The sequence below is a fragment of the Onychostruthus taczanowskii genome, unplaced genomic scaffold (assembly GCF_017590055.1).
Source record: "Onychostruthus taczanowskii isolate IOZ18803 unplaced genomic scaffold, ASM1759005v1 scaffold34, whole genome shotgun sequence".
Classification (NCBI taxonomy): Eukaryota; Metazoa; Chordata; class Aves; order Passeriformes; family Passeridae; genus Onychostruthus; species Onychostruthus taczanowskii.
In genome coordinates, this window is record NW_024500794.1 from 5,774,328 (window position 1) to 5,792,865 (window position 18,538).

At 51.8% G+C, this 18,538-nt stretch overlaps 1 protein-coding gene across 1 annotated transcript in view; it reads right to left on the minus strand.

Moving 5' to 3' along the window:
- BOC (BOC cell adhesion associated, oncogene regulated) overlaps positions 1-18,538 on the minus strand; it is a 53,895-nt gene that overhangs the window by 6,992 nt on the left and 28,365 nt on the right. Inside the window, exons 2-10 of the mRNA XM_041410890.1 lie at positions 15,599-15,767; positions 14,957-15,235; positions 7,183-7,329; positions 6,754-6,897; positions 6,042-6,335; positions 4,927-5,199; positions 4,078-4,376; positions 1,122-1,284; positions 433-543 (exon numbers count right to left, since the gene is read on the minus strand). Of these exons, the coding sequence (XP_041266824.1) occupies positions 433-543; positions 1,122-1,284; positions 4,078-4,376; positions 4,927-5,199; positions 6,042-6,335; positions 6,754-6,897; positions 7,183-7,329; positions 14,957-15,235; positions 15,599-15,683 (1,795 nt within the window). The 5' untranslated portion in view covers positions 15,684-15,767. The remainder of the gene's footprint in view (positions 1-432; positions 544-1,121; positions 1,285-4,077; positions 4,377-4,926; positions 5,200-6,041; positions 6,336-6,753; positions 6,898-7,182; positions 7,330-14,956; positions 15,236-15,598; positions 15,768-18,538) is intronic.

Genomic DNA, 18,538 nt, shown 5'->3' on the forward strand with positions numbered 1-18,538 from the left:
GCTGAGAGAGGAAGATGCCAGGACATGCAGGAACTTGGTCCCCATTCCTCCCTCACACTCCATCAGGCCCCACTGGTGCAGTGCAGTTTGTTGTTCCTGTGCCTCACACATTCACAGATTCCAAGACAGGGCTTTCTGAACCCTCCATGTGGAACTCAGAAAAAGGCAAGAGAGTTGCTGAGACATCCTCGCATTAAAGGTGGGGCCAGGCAGTGGGATTTTCCTGCTCTCCAGGACTCACTGTCTGCCAAGGGCAGTAGTAGGGGTGTCCAAGAAGGTCCTCTCCTTGTCAGAAGCTAGATACCACCCATCCAGCACTGCAGTACTGATTTACCCAGCAGAGACTTCAACCCCAGCATGGCTTGGCCACTGCCTCCCACAAGAGACCCAGCACCCTCACCCTCCCCGGTGCCAGTTCAGGGAGGGCCTTACGGGACAGACGGCTGTTGTCAGCCTGGTTACTGCTCTGGGTGCTCGTGCCTGGGTCATCCCTCTGGATCTGCTGCTCTTTGCTGGCAACAATCTCTGGTTTTGGGCGCCGGCCTGTGCGGAAGGGAGAGGTGGCATCAGTAACAGAGATGCACTCAGAATTAACTTTTGTTGCGATGAAGAAAGCAAGTGTTCCCAGACAGGATGTAGAGGTAAGTACCTCCTGGACTCTTAAAAGCCTCAGGGGCTCGTTCAGCCTGCTGGCAGGAAAGAAAGCTAAAGGTGCAGATTTGTTAATAATCCCCTTCAAATTTAATTTTGTACAACTTTTAATTGGTTTTTTTGAAATGTTGCTAGATTTCTGTCTCCAGGCAGAGGATGGATTAAACAACCTCTTGACATTTATGCTAGACCCATTTTCTACAGTTCTGCAGGTGATCAACTGAGACACCAAGGGAAGAAGGGACTTATTCCAGCCCACACTGGAGGATGGGTTGGAATTTTCCCCATCCTACCCTCCATTTTCCCTTCTGACAGGTGCTCTAAGCTGAGGACAGATGGGTTTTCAGAGCAGAAACAATCCCATTGTCCAAAGGCTGGTGCCTTGTGCCTCAGGGCTGGGACAGGATGTTTCAGAGGGCCCCTCCCCTGATTCAGAGCAAAGGGAACCCAGGGACAGGTCTGTCCTTTACCGGTGCGGAAGGTCACCATGGCCGTCTGTCCCTCGCCGGCACAGTTGTGAGCGGCCATCTCCACCTCGTAGAGGCTCCCAGGGTCCAGCCTGGTGAGGGTCAGGCGGTGCTGCGAGGCTGGGACATCCCTCACGGCCCAGCTGTCTGAGGCATTGGTGACCTGCTGAGAGACCAGTGCAGGTGTTGCAGAGCTTGGGGCAGCCTGGGCTTCTTGTGGGCACTGAGCTCAGAAACTTTATTAGTAAGTTGTGTACCAACCACATTTACCGTCCCTTCCTTCTCTGCAAAGGAAGGCAATGTTTCCAGCCTGATTCTGCAAAGCAATTCAGGTGTAAGCAAGACAATTCACTCAAGCCCCAGAGTGTTTTCTTGACCCCAGGGTTCAGTCAGCCCTGTTCTGTCCTCTGGTTCCCTATGATATCACCACCCCTCAATGCAGGGGCCCCCAAAATGCAGCATTAGCTGCAGGACTGAAGTGCTTTAGGAGCTGAATCTCTCCTGCAGCCCAGCTACTGTGTGTAAATCTCCAGAGCACGCGTGGCCCCCAAAATGCAGCATTAGCTGCAGGACTGAAGTGCTTTAGGAGCTGAATCTCTCCTGCAGCCCAGCTGCTGAGCTGCTCATTAGATACTGGCCATTTCTGTGGGATGAGGAACCCAGACACAACTCTGTTTTACTGAGTTTTATCCAGCCTCACCCCTGGCGCTTTGGGGCTGAAATGAAGAACCATAATGCTGGAGCAAAGGTTTCTGCAGGGAAGAGACTGTGCATAGCCACAGCCCTCAGAAAAGCTTGGAAGCACAGGGGGGTTTTTTTGTGATACCCTGATGCCCCGTGCAGAGGGGGAGGGAAGGTGGAACGTTCCTCCTTCTCCCCAGCTGCAAAGATAATATTTTTGCAGGCAAATAGGCAGGATGCTGAAGTGACCCGGTGCCAGAAGGAGAATTAGTAATGCAGGCAACGCAACAGAACGGAAATGCCAAGACTCTGCTGTATCATTCATCTTCTCCAAGCGTTTGACACTGACTGATTAATGCCTGCCTCATTTTATTTTTATTCCTGAGCCTGCAAAGTTGTGAGGCCAAGGAGGGGAGGCCTAAAGGCTGCTAATATCCAGGAAAGGGAAAGAGAAATTCTTAAGAAACAAAAATAAGGGCTGTATGGGATCTGACTGCTTGCAGGCTGCTGAAAGTTTGGGGCAGTGTAGCAACAGGGTAAGAAGAGACATTCAGAGAAGAACAGACCTTTTCTAGAGAAGAAGCAGAACTTTGCCCAGTACAAATGTAGGTCTCCTGTCAGTAGGTCTAACTTTCTTTACAGCCACCTTCTACACAAAGAGCCTTTTCTTTTGTTGCTGAATTGATTCCTTCCCTTCCCACACACATGCTTTTCCAGTCAGAAATGTCAAAACCAGATCATTATATAACATGATCCTAAGGATCTTGGGTAGAAAGAGACTCTTTCTAAAACAAGTTTAAGGGTTATTTGGACTAATTCCTTTCCACACAATCCTTAAGCATCCCAAGAAAGAGTCTCCAGCTGAGAATTTGGACTACACTGAAAACATATTACTGCAAACTGCAGTGACCCATGGTAACCTTCACTGCCCCACGGCCCCTTCCAGGTGAAGCGCTGAAAAACAAATCAAATATGGACAAACTCCAAGGCTGCAAGTTAAGACTGCAAGCAGAATTGGTAGTTACATGATACACCACTGGAGAATAAATCTCTTCTTGGCAGACAACCAGAGCCAATAGTCTGGGGATGCTTTTGGCATCTTGTTTTTTATTTAAGCTTGCCCTATTGTGTTCCTGTGCCGGCATCTTCCGCCTTTGTTTTAAAGGGCTCTTTAAAGAGATGGTTAGCTGAAATCCTCATTTTAATTTTTTTTAGAAAGAAATCAAGGATTGTAACAGTCTTCTATTACACTGTATTTTCACAAAACCATACAATTCCAGGAAAATAGATACATATAATTCACATGTACGTGAAAACGGTGCCTTACAGAGGGTGGGAATCCTGAACATGCGATCTGGCATGTTTTTGGAATATACTCAAACCCTCTGGGGTTTGAGGCAAAACCTGCCCCTCTACTGCAACTCCCTGCCTACTCAAAGGAAAGAAAAGCAGCAGACAAATAAATTCAAGCCTCTTTTTTCCACTTATCCCCAGCAAAATGGAAAGAGATACTTTAGACCTCAAAAGCGGAATTTTTCCCTCAACAATGCTTCACCACTTAAAGAAACTTCTGGGCTACAGCTGTGCCTGCACTGTGCCTGTGGTGCCATGAAGCAGCCCGGAGGGAGGAGCCCTTGGGCTCCAGCAGGGCTTGGCTGTGCACCATGTGCTCACACTGTGCCACCTGCAATCGATGTACTCCACAATATACTGCCTTCCAGCTTCCAGAATAAAACTGGGGGATAAGGACCTTCCCAGAGGATTTAGCATGGCTATGACACCTCTCTGCTGGCTCCTCACACTCACTGAGCCTGGACACTTTGATGCTGCTGAGCAGGGCAGGCACATGCAGCAGAGAGGCTGCTGCTCTGTGCCCTGCAGCCCGTTCAAGGCAGAGGTGTCTCCGTGGCTTGTGCCAAGACAAAAGCATTCCAGAGCAAGTCATTGTGCAACCTGCCCTCAGGGCTTCCTACCTGTGCAAGCACACAACTGGGAATTGGACAGCTACTGGCGAAGTGTGTGCATGTGCCTTCTGCATACTTAGGCAGGCAGGCACTGCCACTGGGCTCTTCCCGGATAGCTCAGCAAACCTCCTGTCACAGCCTGTATCCATCACACCTCAACAGGCTGAGGCTGCAGCTCAGTAGGTCCCACTAACCCGTGCCACCAGTGAGCAACGGGTGCCCCTGCCCACGAAGCATGAAACGCGTGGTGAGGCCGCCAGCCTGCCCATGGAATGGTTCAGAGGAAAGATGGGAGCAGGGCAAAACAGGGATACCTTGCGATGCTTCACCACGTAATAGAGGATGGGGGCTCTGCTGTCAGGCCGGGGTCTCCACACCAGGTCGTAGCTGTCTGTCTTGGATGTCCGTGGAGAACTGAGGATGATGGGGGCTTCGGCTGGAGTCACGAGCTCCTTGTTGGCTGCACACTGTGGAGATGCTGCTAGAGGGGTTGTCCCAGGCTTTGGCAGTCCAGCTTTATCCAAGGGCAGCTTTAAGGCACTGTCCCTGGAAGGTGGTGTTGGAGGTTGAGCCGAATCCAGCTGGGCATCTTGCCTGGGGTTGAGTGGAGCTCCTGGAAGACAAGGTGTCACAGCAGGGTAAACGCTCATCCCGGTCAGTGGTTAAGGCGGAGCTGTGAGCCCCTTGTGCGGTGCTGCCTGCTGTACCACTCAAAAAGGTATTGGCAACAATCCCTCCTTCCCCTGCTATAACCTACAGGATTCCCAGTCTCTCTGAAGTCTCTCTTACCCTGTATAAGTTCAACAGGATCCAAGGAATCTGGTGGTACCTCTCCTACCCCAGGTGAATTCAGTTTTTAAGCTCTTGCTTAGTGCAAATTCAGAGGCAGAGCTAAGCCATGGGGTGAGGCACTACACCCAGATGTCTTGTGTCTCTTGTGTAGAGATCACCCAAATGTGCACACATGGCCCTGCCCTTAGAAGCAAAACTGGTATCATGCGTTCCCACAGGGAGATATGGAGACCTCAGGCAGAGCGGCACTTGTAGTTTAAGTTAAATTGGAAGCAGGGGCAACACCCTGACTTTCTTCCCCTGCTTCCCCTGTCCTTGTCCTGTCTGTTAGGCTGTGACTGAATGGCCACGACTTTGGGAGAGGGGCTTACCTGGGCTGGCTGTCCTCAGCTGCACCATGGCTTGGGCGCTGCCCACCTCGTTCTCGGCCATGCACTGGTAGATGCCCTCGTCCTCGGGCCCCACGCTGAGCAGCCGCAGCGCCCGGCGCGACAGCCGCAGCCGGTGGCTGCCCGACAGCGGCACCGCGTTGCGCAGCCACATCACTGAGGGCTGCGGGTTTCCTCGCACCTTGCACGTGAACTTGGCACTCTGGCCCCAAGGAATGATCTGCTGGGACAGCTCCATGGTGACCTCCGGGGGTTCTGTGTGAGGAACAAACACAGACTGTTGAGCGCCACTTGGCTGGGAGCATGGCACGGTCATGGCTTTGCACTTTCCTCTCTGGCAGGGATGAGAGCAGAGTAATGGATCCTTCCCGACCCTAAAGTCCCACTCCCTTTGTGGTGGCCCACAAGGGTCTGCTTCAATGCCCCTCCCCTTCAGCATCCACATAAACTGCAAAGGGAGGTAGCCCAAGGCCATCTGCCCTCTGACATGACGTCAGACCCAAAGGGATCTACAAGTCCCATTTTTCTGAGCTGAAATGCCACTTTGCAAAGATTGTGCTTGTGCCACAACACCACATTGGCACCTGATGAAACACAATCTGTGAAACGAATTTTAGGGATTAATCTCCCTAAAAATTGTGACAATGGGAAGTATGTGTGGTAGAAATATCTAAGGTGTGGTATCCCTTACATTTTCTACTCCACGGAGAGCTGCTTCCCTACAACAGAACAAAAAACAAAACAAAACCAAGACACTCCAGTGTCTTCCTAATGCCAATGTCAAATATGTCTAAAAAGCAACCAGGCTTCCACTAGAAGGTATTAGAACAAAAGCAGTGCCACAAATGACAGGAGAAGAGCTTCTGCAGAGGAAAGGAGGATCCACCATCTCCAACCCATGGTGGGAGCCAAGAAGGAGGAACTACTACCCTCAAGAAAGAATTAGTCTGGTCTGGAAACTGGAACCACAAGCAGGGGTTTGCATTACATTGTGGTTTGTCCAGGGAGAGGAAGAGTGCTTCAGTGCTAGTATCTTCCCCTAGAAGAAGATGAGATGTCCAAGCCCTTCCTGAAACAATGGCTCCAGCAGCACTCACCAAACACCTGCACGTTGTAGAAGATGAACGCGGCCCCGGCCTCCCCAACGCCATTGTCAGCCGTGCAGCTGTAGGTGCCCGAGTCCTCCTCGCTCGTGGGGTCGATCAGGAGGTTGCTGAGCAGGAAGCGCGTCTTGTTGTATGCGGAGACGCCGGAGCCATCCTTGGCCCAGGTGACACGCGGCGGGGGGATCCCGCTGGCCACGCACTCCAGAATAAGGCTCTGGCCCTTGGTGACAATGATGGTCTGAGCCTCAGGAGGGTAAATTATCCGGGCTGCTTCTGCTGTGGAGCCTGGGGGGAGAGATGGAGGAAGGAGGTGCGTGGGAAGGAAGGTGGATGGTGGGAGAGCACCCTGTGCAGTGGGTAAGTAGGGATAATGGTAGGGCACACTGTTTTCCTGTGCTGGGACAGGTAAATGGTAATGCAGGACCAGAGGGACATTCTGTCAGGGTTCTGTGCACACAGCAAAGCTACCTTGCCGAAGGACTAAGGGCTTTTGCCCACCCACCACCAAGAACAAATCCTAAGGAAGCATGGCAATCCCAGGACTGCATACACATACTCCAGGAGCAGATCTTGGGGCCTTCTGCTGCTGGAAAGGAGTTTTCTCAGCAACTGACAATGGTTCACACAGAAAACCAGCTGCACCAGATAGCACCGATCAGTGCCCCCAAAGTGGGAGATGTGCAGTGAAGGGAGAATGGCTTACGTCTCACACGGAGCCTCTCACTGGAGACTGAAGTTTTCACCTCCTGTGTCACAGGGTTGTAGGCAGCACATTTATAAGTCCCCTCATCCTCCTGGCTGGCATTAACGATCTGAAGGTTTCCAGATGGCATAATAAGATAATTGTCTGTAGAGAGAGAAGAGAAAGTAGCACATGGTCACAAGATATGCTCCTGTCCAGCCTCCTGGAAGACATGCAGTGTTCTGAAGAAAAGGTGGACAAGGGGGAAACAAAAAACCATGATGTCCCAGGCAGCATGGACATCAGGGAGACCATGCCAGGGACCCTGAAGTAACTTATGCTCAGACAGGTGGCAAAGAGACAAGGAGGCAGCAGGTAGAGATAGGTACTGCTGGTAAGGAACAGTGAAACTGTGGCAGAACCTGTTGGGACAGAGCCCTGTGCACTCACCTCGGGAGGCCTCCAGCCACTCCTGCTTCACACTGTAGCGGACCTGAGCCTTGGGGTGACTTTCGGGCAGGTCGCAGGCAATCACAGCTGTGTTCCCTTCATCCACCTCGATCACATGCTGGCCATCAAACTTGAAATCTTTGAGATCTGCAAAGAGAGCAGAAGACAAGCCATCTCAGTGTCTGGCTAAATATCTCAGTGGCAGCTCATCCTGTCCCCGTGAAATCAGGGCTGTTTCCTTGTGGTGCCAGCAGAGAACTGCTCTGACCCTAGCAGCTAGGGAAACTGGCTTGCTTTCATGATTATTTCCCCGCCACTTTTTCCTACAAAATGAGTAACTTAAAACACAGCTTCTGGAGAAACTGCCTGCTCCAGGGCTGGGAAACTGGGTGTGAAAAATCCTGGCCTGAGAGTAAAAAATAAGCCAACTTACTGCAGCACTGAAAGGCGGCCAAAAATGGTCCTTTTGCTGCCTGCTATTTCACACATGGCTGCTGTCCTGCTACTGAGAAGCTGACTTTGTAGTCACAACTCAGGAAGCCCACCCTGCTTTAAGGGTGTACAGATGCCAGGTGGGAGGAAGTGTGTGATGTCCCCTGAGCTCCTCCCACACCTGAGAAATCACGTCTCTGCTCCAGGCACTCTTGCTCCCATCAAATACCTCGCAGCTGGAAGTTGGTTAACCACGACGCTTCACTTGTGCCCAAGCTCCAGTTAAAAGAACAGGGACTTGCAAGGAAAACCAGCTCCTCCTCTACATGGCACAGCTGCTCCTTCCCTAAAGCAGCTGTGAAAACCCTGTCCCACCACATCCCTCTGCCCATGCTGTGATGGGAGTTCCCACCCTGGCTGGGCTGATGTGGGCAGCAGGACTGGAAGCACAGGAACTAAAAAGGGGTACCTGACTTTTTGTTTTCTTTTCCCTGTTTTTATAAAGCAGGAGGAGAGGACTGCAGCGAAACCCCACAGGTCTGGAAGGGCAGGGAGCATGCCAACCTGGCCCCACCAAACTTTCCAGAGAGAAAAACTGGTTTCCATTCTCTCTGGGCGTGATGGCAAATCTTGAAGAGGCACTGCAAGCTGGAAGTTTGTCTCAGAGCCTGTGCTGTGAGGGAGGAGGTTTTGTGCCAGGAAAAAAGTCCCTCACGTACATTTTTACAATACTGTACACCAGCCCAGGCGACCACTTGTGAAAACAGCACATCCCGCAGTTGGTTGTTGTCACAGATGACAGATCACACAGTCACATCAAGGCTCAGGTTGGTGCCTCTTCCCAGGATCCAGGGCTAATGTATCTCCTGAATGGCATGCCACTAATTCTGGATCAGACCACACTTTCTTTGCAAAACCCTACTCTAAGGCAGCGTGCTGCAGCTGCAGCCATGGCACGGCCGTGTGCTGTTGACAGCTCCCTCACCCCTAGAAGCCCATCCCAGGACGTGGCACCCGTGACCTTGGGCAGTGTGGGGCTGGGGGGCAGCAGGGGGGCTGGTGGCGGCGGGCGCCAGGCAGCCTCCCTTGACAGCCCCAGCCAGCAGAAAAACATGGGGCTTGTTCTCTGGGAAATGCAGCAGTGCTCCAAGAGCAAAAGACAACTCTGGCTCCAAGCTTCTCCCACCCACAGTCATGGAAAAGTGACATGAAATTTCTCAAGCAGACTTTCTGATTAAAGCAAGATCCTTTATGGAGTTTAAATAAAAACCAGCTCTCTTGGCAAGGCATCGAGAAAGCCTCCCTGAGCGCGGTGCGGAGGGGCTGTCGGGTGGCTGCTGGGGGAGCCAGCGGTCCCGGGCCCAGATCTGAGGGAAAGGGAGGAGGTTGAAAAGGAGAGGTTTTGCAATGTCATAAAAATGATTTGCAATGAACATGCTTAATACTTCTGGAATTTCTTGGCACTGTTCAATTAAAAAAAATAATAAAAAGAAGGAGTATGGGTGAACTTCAGAAATGTGATTAATCCTTTAAGACAAGCTGAGGAGGGGAGCCATGTTTCCACTGGATATTAAAGCCAGATGAAAGTTAACTCCTAACTTGAGAAAAGCTGGCAGCACCTCATGCTCCTCCTCCAACGAAAGTTACTGCTGGGGCAGGGAACGATGATGGATATTTTCTTCTCTTTGCTTTTTATATTTGATCAAGGAATAAAATAATGAGAGCCACAGAAATGGAAAGAGGTGGAGAAGTGGCGAAAGCCCAGGGTCTGCCTGCCCACATTGCGCATGTTTCGCTGATCAACAAAATATAAACGAGCATCAGGAAAATTAATGTGCGCCTTGGTGGTCTGGATTCATCACAGCCAAATTAAGATTTTGGAGCCAAAGCATAGGCTCCAGCAATGCTGGCAGGGATCTGCACACACACACACTTACACGAGCACGTGTACATGCACACACACCCTGAAGAGAAGAAGGGGCCCAAGAGCCTGGAAAAAGAGCAGACCCAAGGTCCTGGCATAGTAGAGCCATCTTGAAGATGGAAAATTATGACCCTGTGCCAGGGCACCCCCTGGAATGACTGTGGGCTGGGCAGACATGGGGGCCTCTCACAGGCAGCCCCCCCACATGGTGGCTTAGCCCACATCTCACAGCTGTGAGTGGCGCAGCCCCACAGCAGGGAGCTGCAACTCTTCCTGGCTTCCCCTCAACCCAGACGTGAGGGACAAGGGGTGCAACTGTGGACAAAGGGGAAAGAACGGAGGAAAGAAGGGATCCTGAGGCGGCTGGGAGAGCGAGAACCAGGTGCCTCTGGAGAAGCAGAGGGAAATTGGCAGGGGAGAGGGGAAAAATAGGAGAACTGGGACAAACTACTTTCTCATACGCCAAGTGTACCAGCTTCCTGCCAAACTACTCTCCTAAATTCCTGCTTCCCCACACAGAACAAGACTGGTTTATTTGCCAGTGGATTTTGGCCATGGGTAATCTCAACTGCCCTGCTCACCACTGGTATGGGCATGTAGAGCCATCCTTTGGGGCAGATGGGTCAGCCAGAGCTGGTGATGGGTGGTGAGGGTCACCCCTGTCCCCCTCTGTGCATGAGACAAGCTCCTCCACACACATCCTGTTGCATTTGGCTCCAGCACAGCAAAACAGAGGGCACAGTGCCAAGCTGGGACAACCAGCTTCGTCCTGGGGGGTTCAAACAAGCTGCCCCTGAGTTGTGGGGGGACCATGCATGTCCTGCCCAGCAGGGAGGGCTGGAGGACAGGATCGATGCCAGGGGGATATGCAGCACTTGCCCCTTCAGCTGCACAGCCAGCAGCAGCCAGGCCCCACATCTAACATGCAATTTGCACCAGAGTCTAACAACCACCGCAGCTGGGAGAAACCACATCCCCTCTCACTGGCTGGGTTTTCCTTCTCATATGGCAGCATCCAGCGTGCCAACCCATGTTCATGTCCTTAAAAGACACGCCTGACCACAGTGAAGCAAGTCCTCATCTACCAGCCATTGTCCGGGAGGTGCTGCGGACAGACAGACTGAGCACTGCCAATCCCAGCCATGCTGGGACAAGAGGGGGCTTTTTTTTCCTCCCTTTTTTTGTTTAAGAGGGAGTGCAACCAAAGGCCATTACTTATGTCCATCTGCAGCTGGCTCCGAGGCGCGATGGGGTGAACCGGGGTGCAGCCCTGCAGCCAACTGTGCTGCTGTCACTGGGGAGGGAAACCAGCTGAGTCCCAGGGCTGGGGGCCAAGCAACAAGGCAGGCGAGACAGAGCCGATGAAATGAATGGGAGACCATAAATAACTCTGGAGAAGAAGCAATAGTAAATGAAATTATGGACCCGAAAGTTCTCCCTGCCATAGGGACGAGTGCAAGAGGAAAGGGAGGGAAGGGGAATAGGCAGGAGGAACAGGGTCCTCCAGCCTGGGGGCTGGCACCTTCCACTGTTCCCCCCTCAGCAGTGAGAGCAGCCTAGGGCTATGGCTCTCACTCCTCATCCAGCCAGCACCACAGGAGCCTCGGTACTGGTGCTGTCACCACCAGATTCCTCCCACCCTGCTGAGACAGGCACAGCCCCACAGACTCCTGCCTACTCACACTCCCTAGCACATCTCCTCCACCCTGGGCCCATCTCACAGTCCTCATGCCACAGCTCCGCTGGCTCACAAAACACCACTTGTGTTTTCCTTCTCTCCCCTCCTCACACCGCCCCCAGGGCCAGAGCCCCCGCATTGCTCTGCATATGCTTTTCCAACAGGCAGCCATCCCCTTCCTTCCTTCCCTCCCTCCCTCTTGCCATTGCCTCTGGGGAGTATCAGGGCCTGGTGAAGGAGAATGACTGAGGCTGCCTTCAGAAAGCAGCTGCGAATTCCTGGGGAATGCCCAGCCCGACCCCGTGCAAGGTCACTGCCCACAAGTTCCACATGCTGAGGCCCAGCTTCCCACAGGTGCTGCCACAAGGCCAAGGATTGACCTCACTCGTGGCACCGATGGAGGGAACAGGGCAACAAGCCACCCTTGCCCACTGCATTCCCAGGACATGGGAACGGGGGAAGGTTTTTTGCTGCACCCCTCATCTATTTTTCTGTTTTGTTTTCAAATATCATGTCTATCCAGGTCAGGCTTGCTGCTGTGTTTGATGCCCTGATTTTCTATGCATACAGATGAGTGCTGGGAGTTACACAGCTCTCGCTACCTCTGCTCACCAGCCTTGCTTCAGCCCTGCACTTCAGTTGCCCCTGTGAGCTCCAGGAAGAGCTCCTGACCCTCCTCGGGCTGTTACAGAACCAGCCCTCAGCACCATGTCCAAGTCCTGGTGGAATCACTCGGCCCCACCAGAGCCCACTGCAGCTGTGCTTTCATATATACACCTCTACCCAGGAGAGGGGCTCGGGCAGGGCTTTCTGGCAGGATGGCAACTTTACTACCTAGAATCAGGCACAGAAAACATTTCTTTCTTCTTTGCAGCTGTCATTCATATGAAGGCTTAAAGCCTGGCTTGGAAAACCAGGAATACTCTTGTTTTATCCATACAAGCTGTCCCAGACTGCAGAGCTGCCCTGGAGCCTGCAGGGCTGATCTTGTGCACCACGGTCAGGCCAGCAGTGATCAGCAGGTGTGACCTGCAGTGACCTGCACTGATATGCCATGGGCTGCCAAGGTTCTGTGGAGCGCCAGCTCAGCTCTGATTGGACTCAAAGGTGCCCAAGTAATGCCTGAAGTGCTGCTCCCTTTATCACTTCATGAAATCTTTCCCATCTGCAAATCCCTCCTCCCTCCACCTCTTGGATATACAACAGCTATTTTATCTCTGCTGGAGAAATTAAATGCAAGTTTCAACCAGCTCCCTGAACCAGGGGGAAGAGAGACGGCCTCGGCATCACTGTGCTGCAGACGAGAGAAGGAGGTGTGAGTCCCAGGGCTGTGCCTGGCTGCCAGCACTGCAGCTATGCTTATCTGCTTGCTGACTGTCAGCAAAGCACAGCAGAGCCCCTGGGACACACAGAGCTTAGGGAATTCCAGAGTGCTTCCTTCAAAGAAGGCCCAAAGAAAGAAGGGGAAATAGCCTACAATTTGGCCAGACGATTTAACCACACTTCTCAAATCCTAGCAAGTCACTTCTTCCAATGACTCCAGGTCCTCTTCCGAAATAAACCTAAGCCTTGAAAATACTTCCATTGCCCTCCTTCCCTGCACTGCTTTCATTCACACATTCCAGTTTCACTTTCCCCCTGCCACCCCAAAATAATTTTTGGATGGAATGAAGACTTTCAGAGGGTTTTCTTTCAGACCTGAAGGTTATCTGGAGGAGATGTATCAACTGCAAGCTGACCTGCCAGGGGCTTTCCTCTCACCATGGTCACCAATGAATCAGCTCTGAGCAAGGTCTTGTAGAGGAGGTCTGAAGCAGGAGAGCCCAGGGCACACCTGCTACCACAGCTTAAGAACTCAGTCCCACCACCAAGTGGTGCTCGCTGTTCTTTCAGGCCACTGCAACACCACTGCTGCAAGCAGCCTCCAGCTCATGAACATGAGACTGGTTATGTGAACTCCTCCAGAACGTTCTCCTCTTACAACTTCAGGCCCACACCTTCACTGGAATGCCCTATCTCTCTCTTCACTCACAGACTGCTAGATTTTCCCCATCTGAGTACTCTCTATCACCCGAGGCTATCCAGGTGTGTGGGACACAGTCTCTGCCATCCCCAGCCACCCCTGAGGATGAGGGACCTGTGCAGCACAGCACAGCACAGCACAGGGGTTTTCCACAATGGATTAGCTGCTTGATCATCCAATCTCTGGCTCCAGTTTTGTGAGCTCCACTGAGTGGTGCTCCTGACTTCCTCTCAGAAGTGCATTTGCCACGACAGGAACCACAGCTATGGCCAAGTCCTTCTCTTTTGCATGCACATCCCCAGTTGCAATCCAGTAGGCAAGGGTGATTTGGCTCCTGGAGAGGGCTGATGCACTACTCAGAGGCTTTGATTTGTCCTGAAGGACATGGTGGGGCCTTCTGGTGCCTTAGGACCCGTCCCCAATCCACCACTAAAGCGATCAGATTAGTCAGAGACACTTTTCCCAGGAGACAGAGCTGGTAGTAGTGGGCTGGGGTACGAGTAAAAAAAGAAAAAGGGGATCAGCTAAGCAGGAGCTGATCAGGCTGAGGAGCTGTGCACACCTTACTCTCCTAAATTCAAACCATGCTCTTGGTAATCCCATCCACCTCTCCCCTCCTCTCCTTCCCTCTATCAGGCCACCAGCACACACAGCCCCCTTTTTGCTCTGGAATGTGTTCTCTGAAACTTAATCTCAGCACGGGGCTCAGGCCAAATCCCCCAACAGATTCGGCCCCGTGACAACCCCCTCCCACCCTGCCTCAGAGTTCAGCAACTCTCTCCTTGCTTTCCCAGGCCTCCTCCTCCTCCCACCCAGCCTGGCCTAAACATTTCACTCCTGATTAATGTATCAGTGACAAGCCAATAGTTCTTGGCTTTAAAGCAAAGCCAGGCCCCACTTTGCACAAACATCTTCACGTCTTCATTTTCTGAAGACTTAGCCCCAAACTCCCTTTTGCTGGGAAAGATGAAGCCCTTTCTACGCTCAGGGACTGTCACTGCAAGGCAATGGCAGCCTCCTCTGCACACACTTGCTCCACCAAACACTGTGTGCATTTCTGAGAAGGTGGGGCTCTTCACTGCTCTTTCTCACAGGCATCCAGATACAATCCCTTCTGGCCAAATACACACAACATCTGGCCAAAACTAGGTGCTTGTAAGAAGAATTGCCCACCTAAGACATCTCTGGCCACGCACACATCTCCCAATGCCAGAGGACAGCAGTGAGGAGCACGTAAGCTCAGGAATAGGAGTAAAGTCCCTTGCTTAGAGCTGTGTCTCAGGAAGGCAGTAAAACTCAGCACACACTGACCCTGTGCTGGCAGCAGTCCAGCAGCAGCCCCAGCAGCAGTTGGGCCATCAGCACCAGCAGGTACTATTTATAAACTCCATCAATAAGTCAGAAACCAGAGGAGGCAGCCTGACTGTCAGGAAATCAACCACGCACACAAACCCCACGGCTCAGGTATTCCCTGGTCTTGCAAAAACTTCTCCTGAAGGACAGATCTGCAGCCTACCACACAAGAGGAGGACAGCCTGGGTCAGACTGGGCCACACCAGGTCAGCCAGGCCACAATCAAAAACGCTATGAAAGGACCTACGTCAAAGGAGTCATCCCTTGATGCCAGCATGAGGAAGCAAGAATGGATGAGCCTCTCAAAACATGTGAGTGATGGCCCAAGCAAAGCAGGGGCTGTCAGAGAACTAAAGCTACTCACTAGCTAAGGTGACCACTGCAGGGACACTGGCAATGATTCCTTCAGGCACACGAGCGATGCACTGGTAGCGCCCCACAGTGCGGTTGTTGAGGGCCGTGATGACGAGCTTCCCTCGCTCCACGTGGATACCCAGCACCTCGTCTGATCCAGCCAGCTCCTTCCCGTTCAGTCTCCAGGTGAGGTTCACTCGGGGGGGGTCCACCACACACCCCAGGCTGACTGGGCCTCCAAGTTTTTGAACAATAGAAGCAGGTTGCACTGTGACCTGCAGAGATTCACCTGCACAGAGGGAAAAAAATGGGAATAAAAAAGCTCTGTGAGACCCAGCAATAGAATGGACAGAGGAAAAAGCTGCAGTGCTGTACATTTTGCATTCCCAGTGGCTTCTCCTTGTGTTGCACCATCTCCTTGACTCTTCACACACCCACCCTAATTTTTAGAGATGAATCCCAGCCCCATTTCTTCCTGGCACCGCCTGAGAGAAATGTTCGACTCCAAATGTATCCTCCTCCAGAAGAGGGTTTGAACCCAGACTCAAGGCTACTCAGGAACAGCAGAGAGAGGAAAACCTCTCTGTTCACAAGGTATGCCTATGCTAAACAGCATCAAGGCAAACCATAATGGGTAAGAAAAGACACTCACTCAGTTTGGCAAAACAGCTGGCAGCCGCAAGCACGAGGCAAGGGATGGGGGACATGGGCCTCTTCCTTCCACGTGTCATTGCCATCCCATGCGGTGTGACCTGGGGCGCCCAGGAAAGGGTCCCATAAGCTGCCTCAGGTGATGCAGTGGATTTGTGTGCAGTGGATTCCTGCGGATGACAAGAGACATGATGGATGAAACCCTCAGGCTTCCCTCTGCTTTCCAGCCCTGCCTGGCTTCTCTACCAACATCCCTAAACTGCCACAGATTCACCAAGCCAGTGGCCTGAGGACACTACAGACACTGATGCCAGCATTTCTCTTCTCCAGCCTCTCCCCCAGGCATGGTTGGGAGTCTCCCAAGACATCCTATCCCCAGTACACATGCACACACAGACACACACTCCCCTTCTCCATTTCATATCTGGCACAGTGAATGACAGTGATGCACACCAGGCAATTTTCAGGAGCAAAACACAAATATTTCCAACAAAGTGTCACTGAAGGTATCCACTGAGTGTTGCTGCCACTTCTTGGCTGTCTGGAACATATTCTATTTTGAACACTACAGTAGATGAGCAGTACAAGTCCATTCTAACTAAGGGACTCAACCTATGAAAATACTTCTGATTAACTGTCCTGCCTGAAACACACCCCCTGTTTTAAGTCTACACAAACCACCATGTTCGTACTTGAAAGCATCAACTAGCCCCAAAAAACTAGAAATGTAAGGCCACCTGTCACAACCCAGGTTGCTGTGAAGAGCTGCACACTGCAGTGACTGCTTTGGAGTCATGAATGAGCACTAAAGCAGACAAGCCAGGTAAGGGGGATTAAAGACCTCAGTAGCTGCCCCAAGAGACACCTCAGATGTCAGACTGAGTTCATCTCTAATCAAAGGCAACAGGCTGAAGTCAAGAGATTTCCCTCTACTGGCATCACAATGCAGCTATAGGATTTTGAGCTCCCTTCAGCTGCAGCACGAAGACAACCTGCAACCCTTAAGGCACTGCAGAATTGCTCCTGTGGCCTGTCTACAGGGAAGAAGCCCAAGACCAAACCCAAAGCACCCCTGGCAGCCAGCCCAACAGCAGTTATACTGCCTGCTCCCCCTGCAGCAAACAGCTCATTCGCCACCATCACCATGCCCAGGAGCACCTGCCTCTGCAGGGTGCTATTTCCTGCTTCCACCATAGTCACTGCTTGAGCCATTGCCTGCTTGAGCATGTGCTCTCCGTATCCACCTCAGTCAAAAAGAGGACACAAGTCCCTTCAAGCACAGCCCCCAAAACTAAACATCCTAATTCCTGAAGAAAGGACTGACACATACTCCCTGAAATGCTTGGTGAGTTGTTCAAGGCAAGGCTGATTACTGCTAGCAAGGAAACGACAGCATCTGGGGAAATAGCACCAAGCTACTCTCAAATGACTTTGCTTGGCTTTTGGTGACAGCAAAGGTGCAGAAGTGCAGCACAGGGCAATGTCCATGGCCAGCCATGCTGAGGTCCACATTGTAACAGCAAGAATACAGCAGGCTGGTTTGCACGCCTCTGTAAATTTGGCTTGAGAAGAGAAAAGAAAAGCCTCCTCTGAGCTGGTGATTTCAAAAGGAAGAAACACCAAGTAAAGTGACATGCTGCTGGAGTTTTTGAAAGGCCACAAAAAACATCTTTACATGGCCCTTTGCAGGCCAGTATGAGCCCAGTGCACTGGCCTGCCCAGCAGGCTCTACACAAGGAGTAGAGTTCTTTACAGGAGTTACACAATCATGGGTAGAGTGGCTGTGAGGCCAAGATGACAAACCCTGCTGAGAAGCAGGCTAAATTAAGTCAAGCTTGGCATGGCCCAATGTGGCTTCCAGGCATCCAGGAGCGTGGACAGAGCTCAGACATTTGGCATATCCTGAAGGCATCCAGAGAGAAGAGCTAGGCCATACTCAGCTACTGCAGGCCACAGCCCTGTTATATGTGGAAATCCCTGTGGGTAACCTAAAGTGCCAAACAGACAAGACAGCAATTTCCCTCCCACATGCTTCATCCTTCTCGGTGTTCACTCTCCTCACCTGAGAAGAGTCTCAAAACTTCCCTCACCAACCAGCGCATAGTGACTTGACAGCTCCAAGTCAATCACAAGATCCTTTAGTGATTTGGAGACCCATCTGAGCTGCTAAATTTTATTTTTCCATGTAAGACAGCCATTTCATTATGCCACAGCCACCACAGGAAGTCACCACTGATGATGGCTGTAAAAGTGCCCTGGGTCTGTCCATACCAGAACATGCAGTGTTGACACCACTGCTGATGCACAAGTTAAGGTCCCACTAACTACACTCATCTGGAAAAGACTTAGGTAGTTCAGGCTTAAAAACACCTCACACCCTAAGGTTTACCCGAGATGGAAAGCCTTTCACTGATGTAGAAGAAACATTTTGGGGTAGGACTTACTGTCTGGTTCCTCAGTGCTGGAAGCCTACGGAGCAAAGCTGACTCATTCCCCCTATCTGGATGGGTTTGGCAGCAGGATGGAAAAATGTTGGATGGAAAGGAATTGCTCCCTAGAGCCCAGGCTGAGGGAGGGGGTATGCAAAGACATTCCCAAGCAGACCTCCCTGCAGCTCTGTGTTGCACAGAGCCTCTGGCCAGAAGGACAAAGCCAAAGGAACAGAACTGTGCAGGAGACCCCTCGTGAGCTAGGACCACCCAGGCACATCGATGAAGTGACTGAACTGGCTGCCCCCAGGTCTGTGAAAAGATGAAGAGCAATAGGTGGAGAGGAAAAAAAGGGGAGCTCAAAAAATTTGGCCACAGCACTGGGCAGACTGAACAGTATTGAGCAGAGAATGAGGAGAGAAGGTGTGTTGCAACAAGTGTATGTATGGTACCTCCCCAAACCTCCAGGCAAGAGTACGAGCTCTAAATAGGGACATGTGGCCATTTCTTTC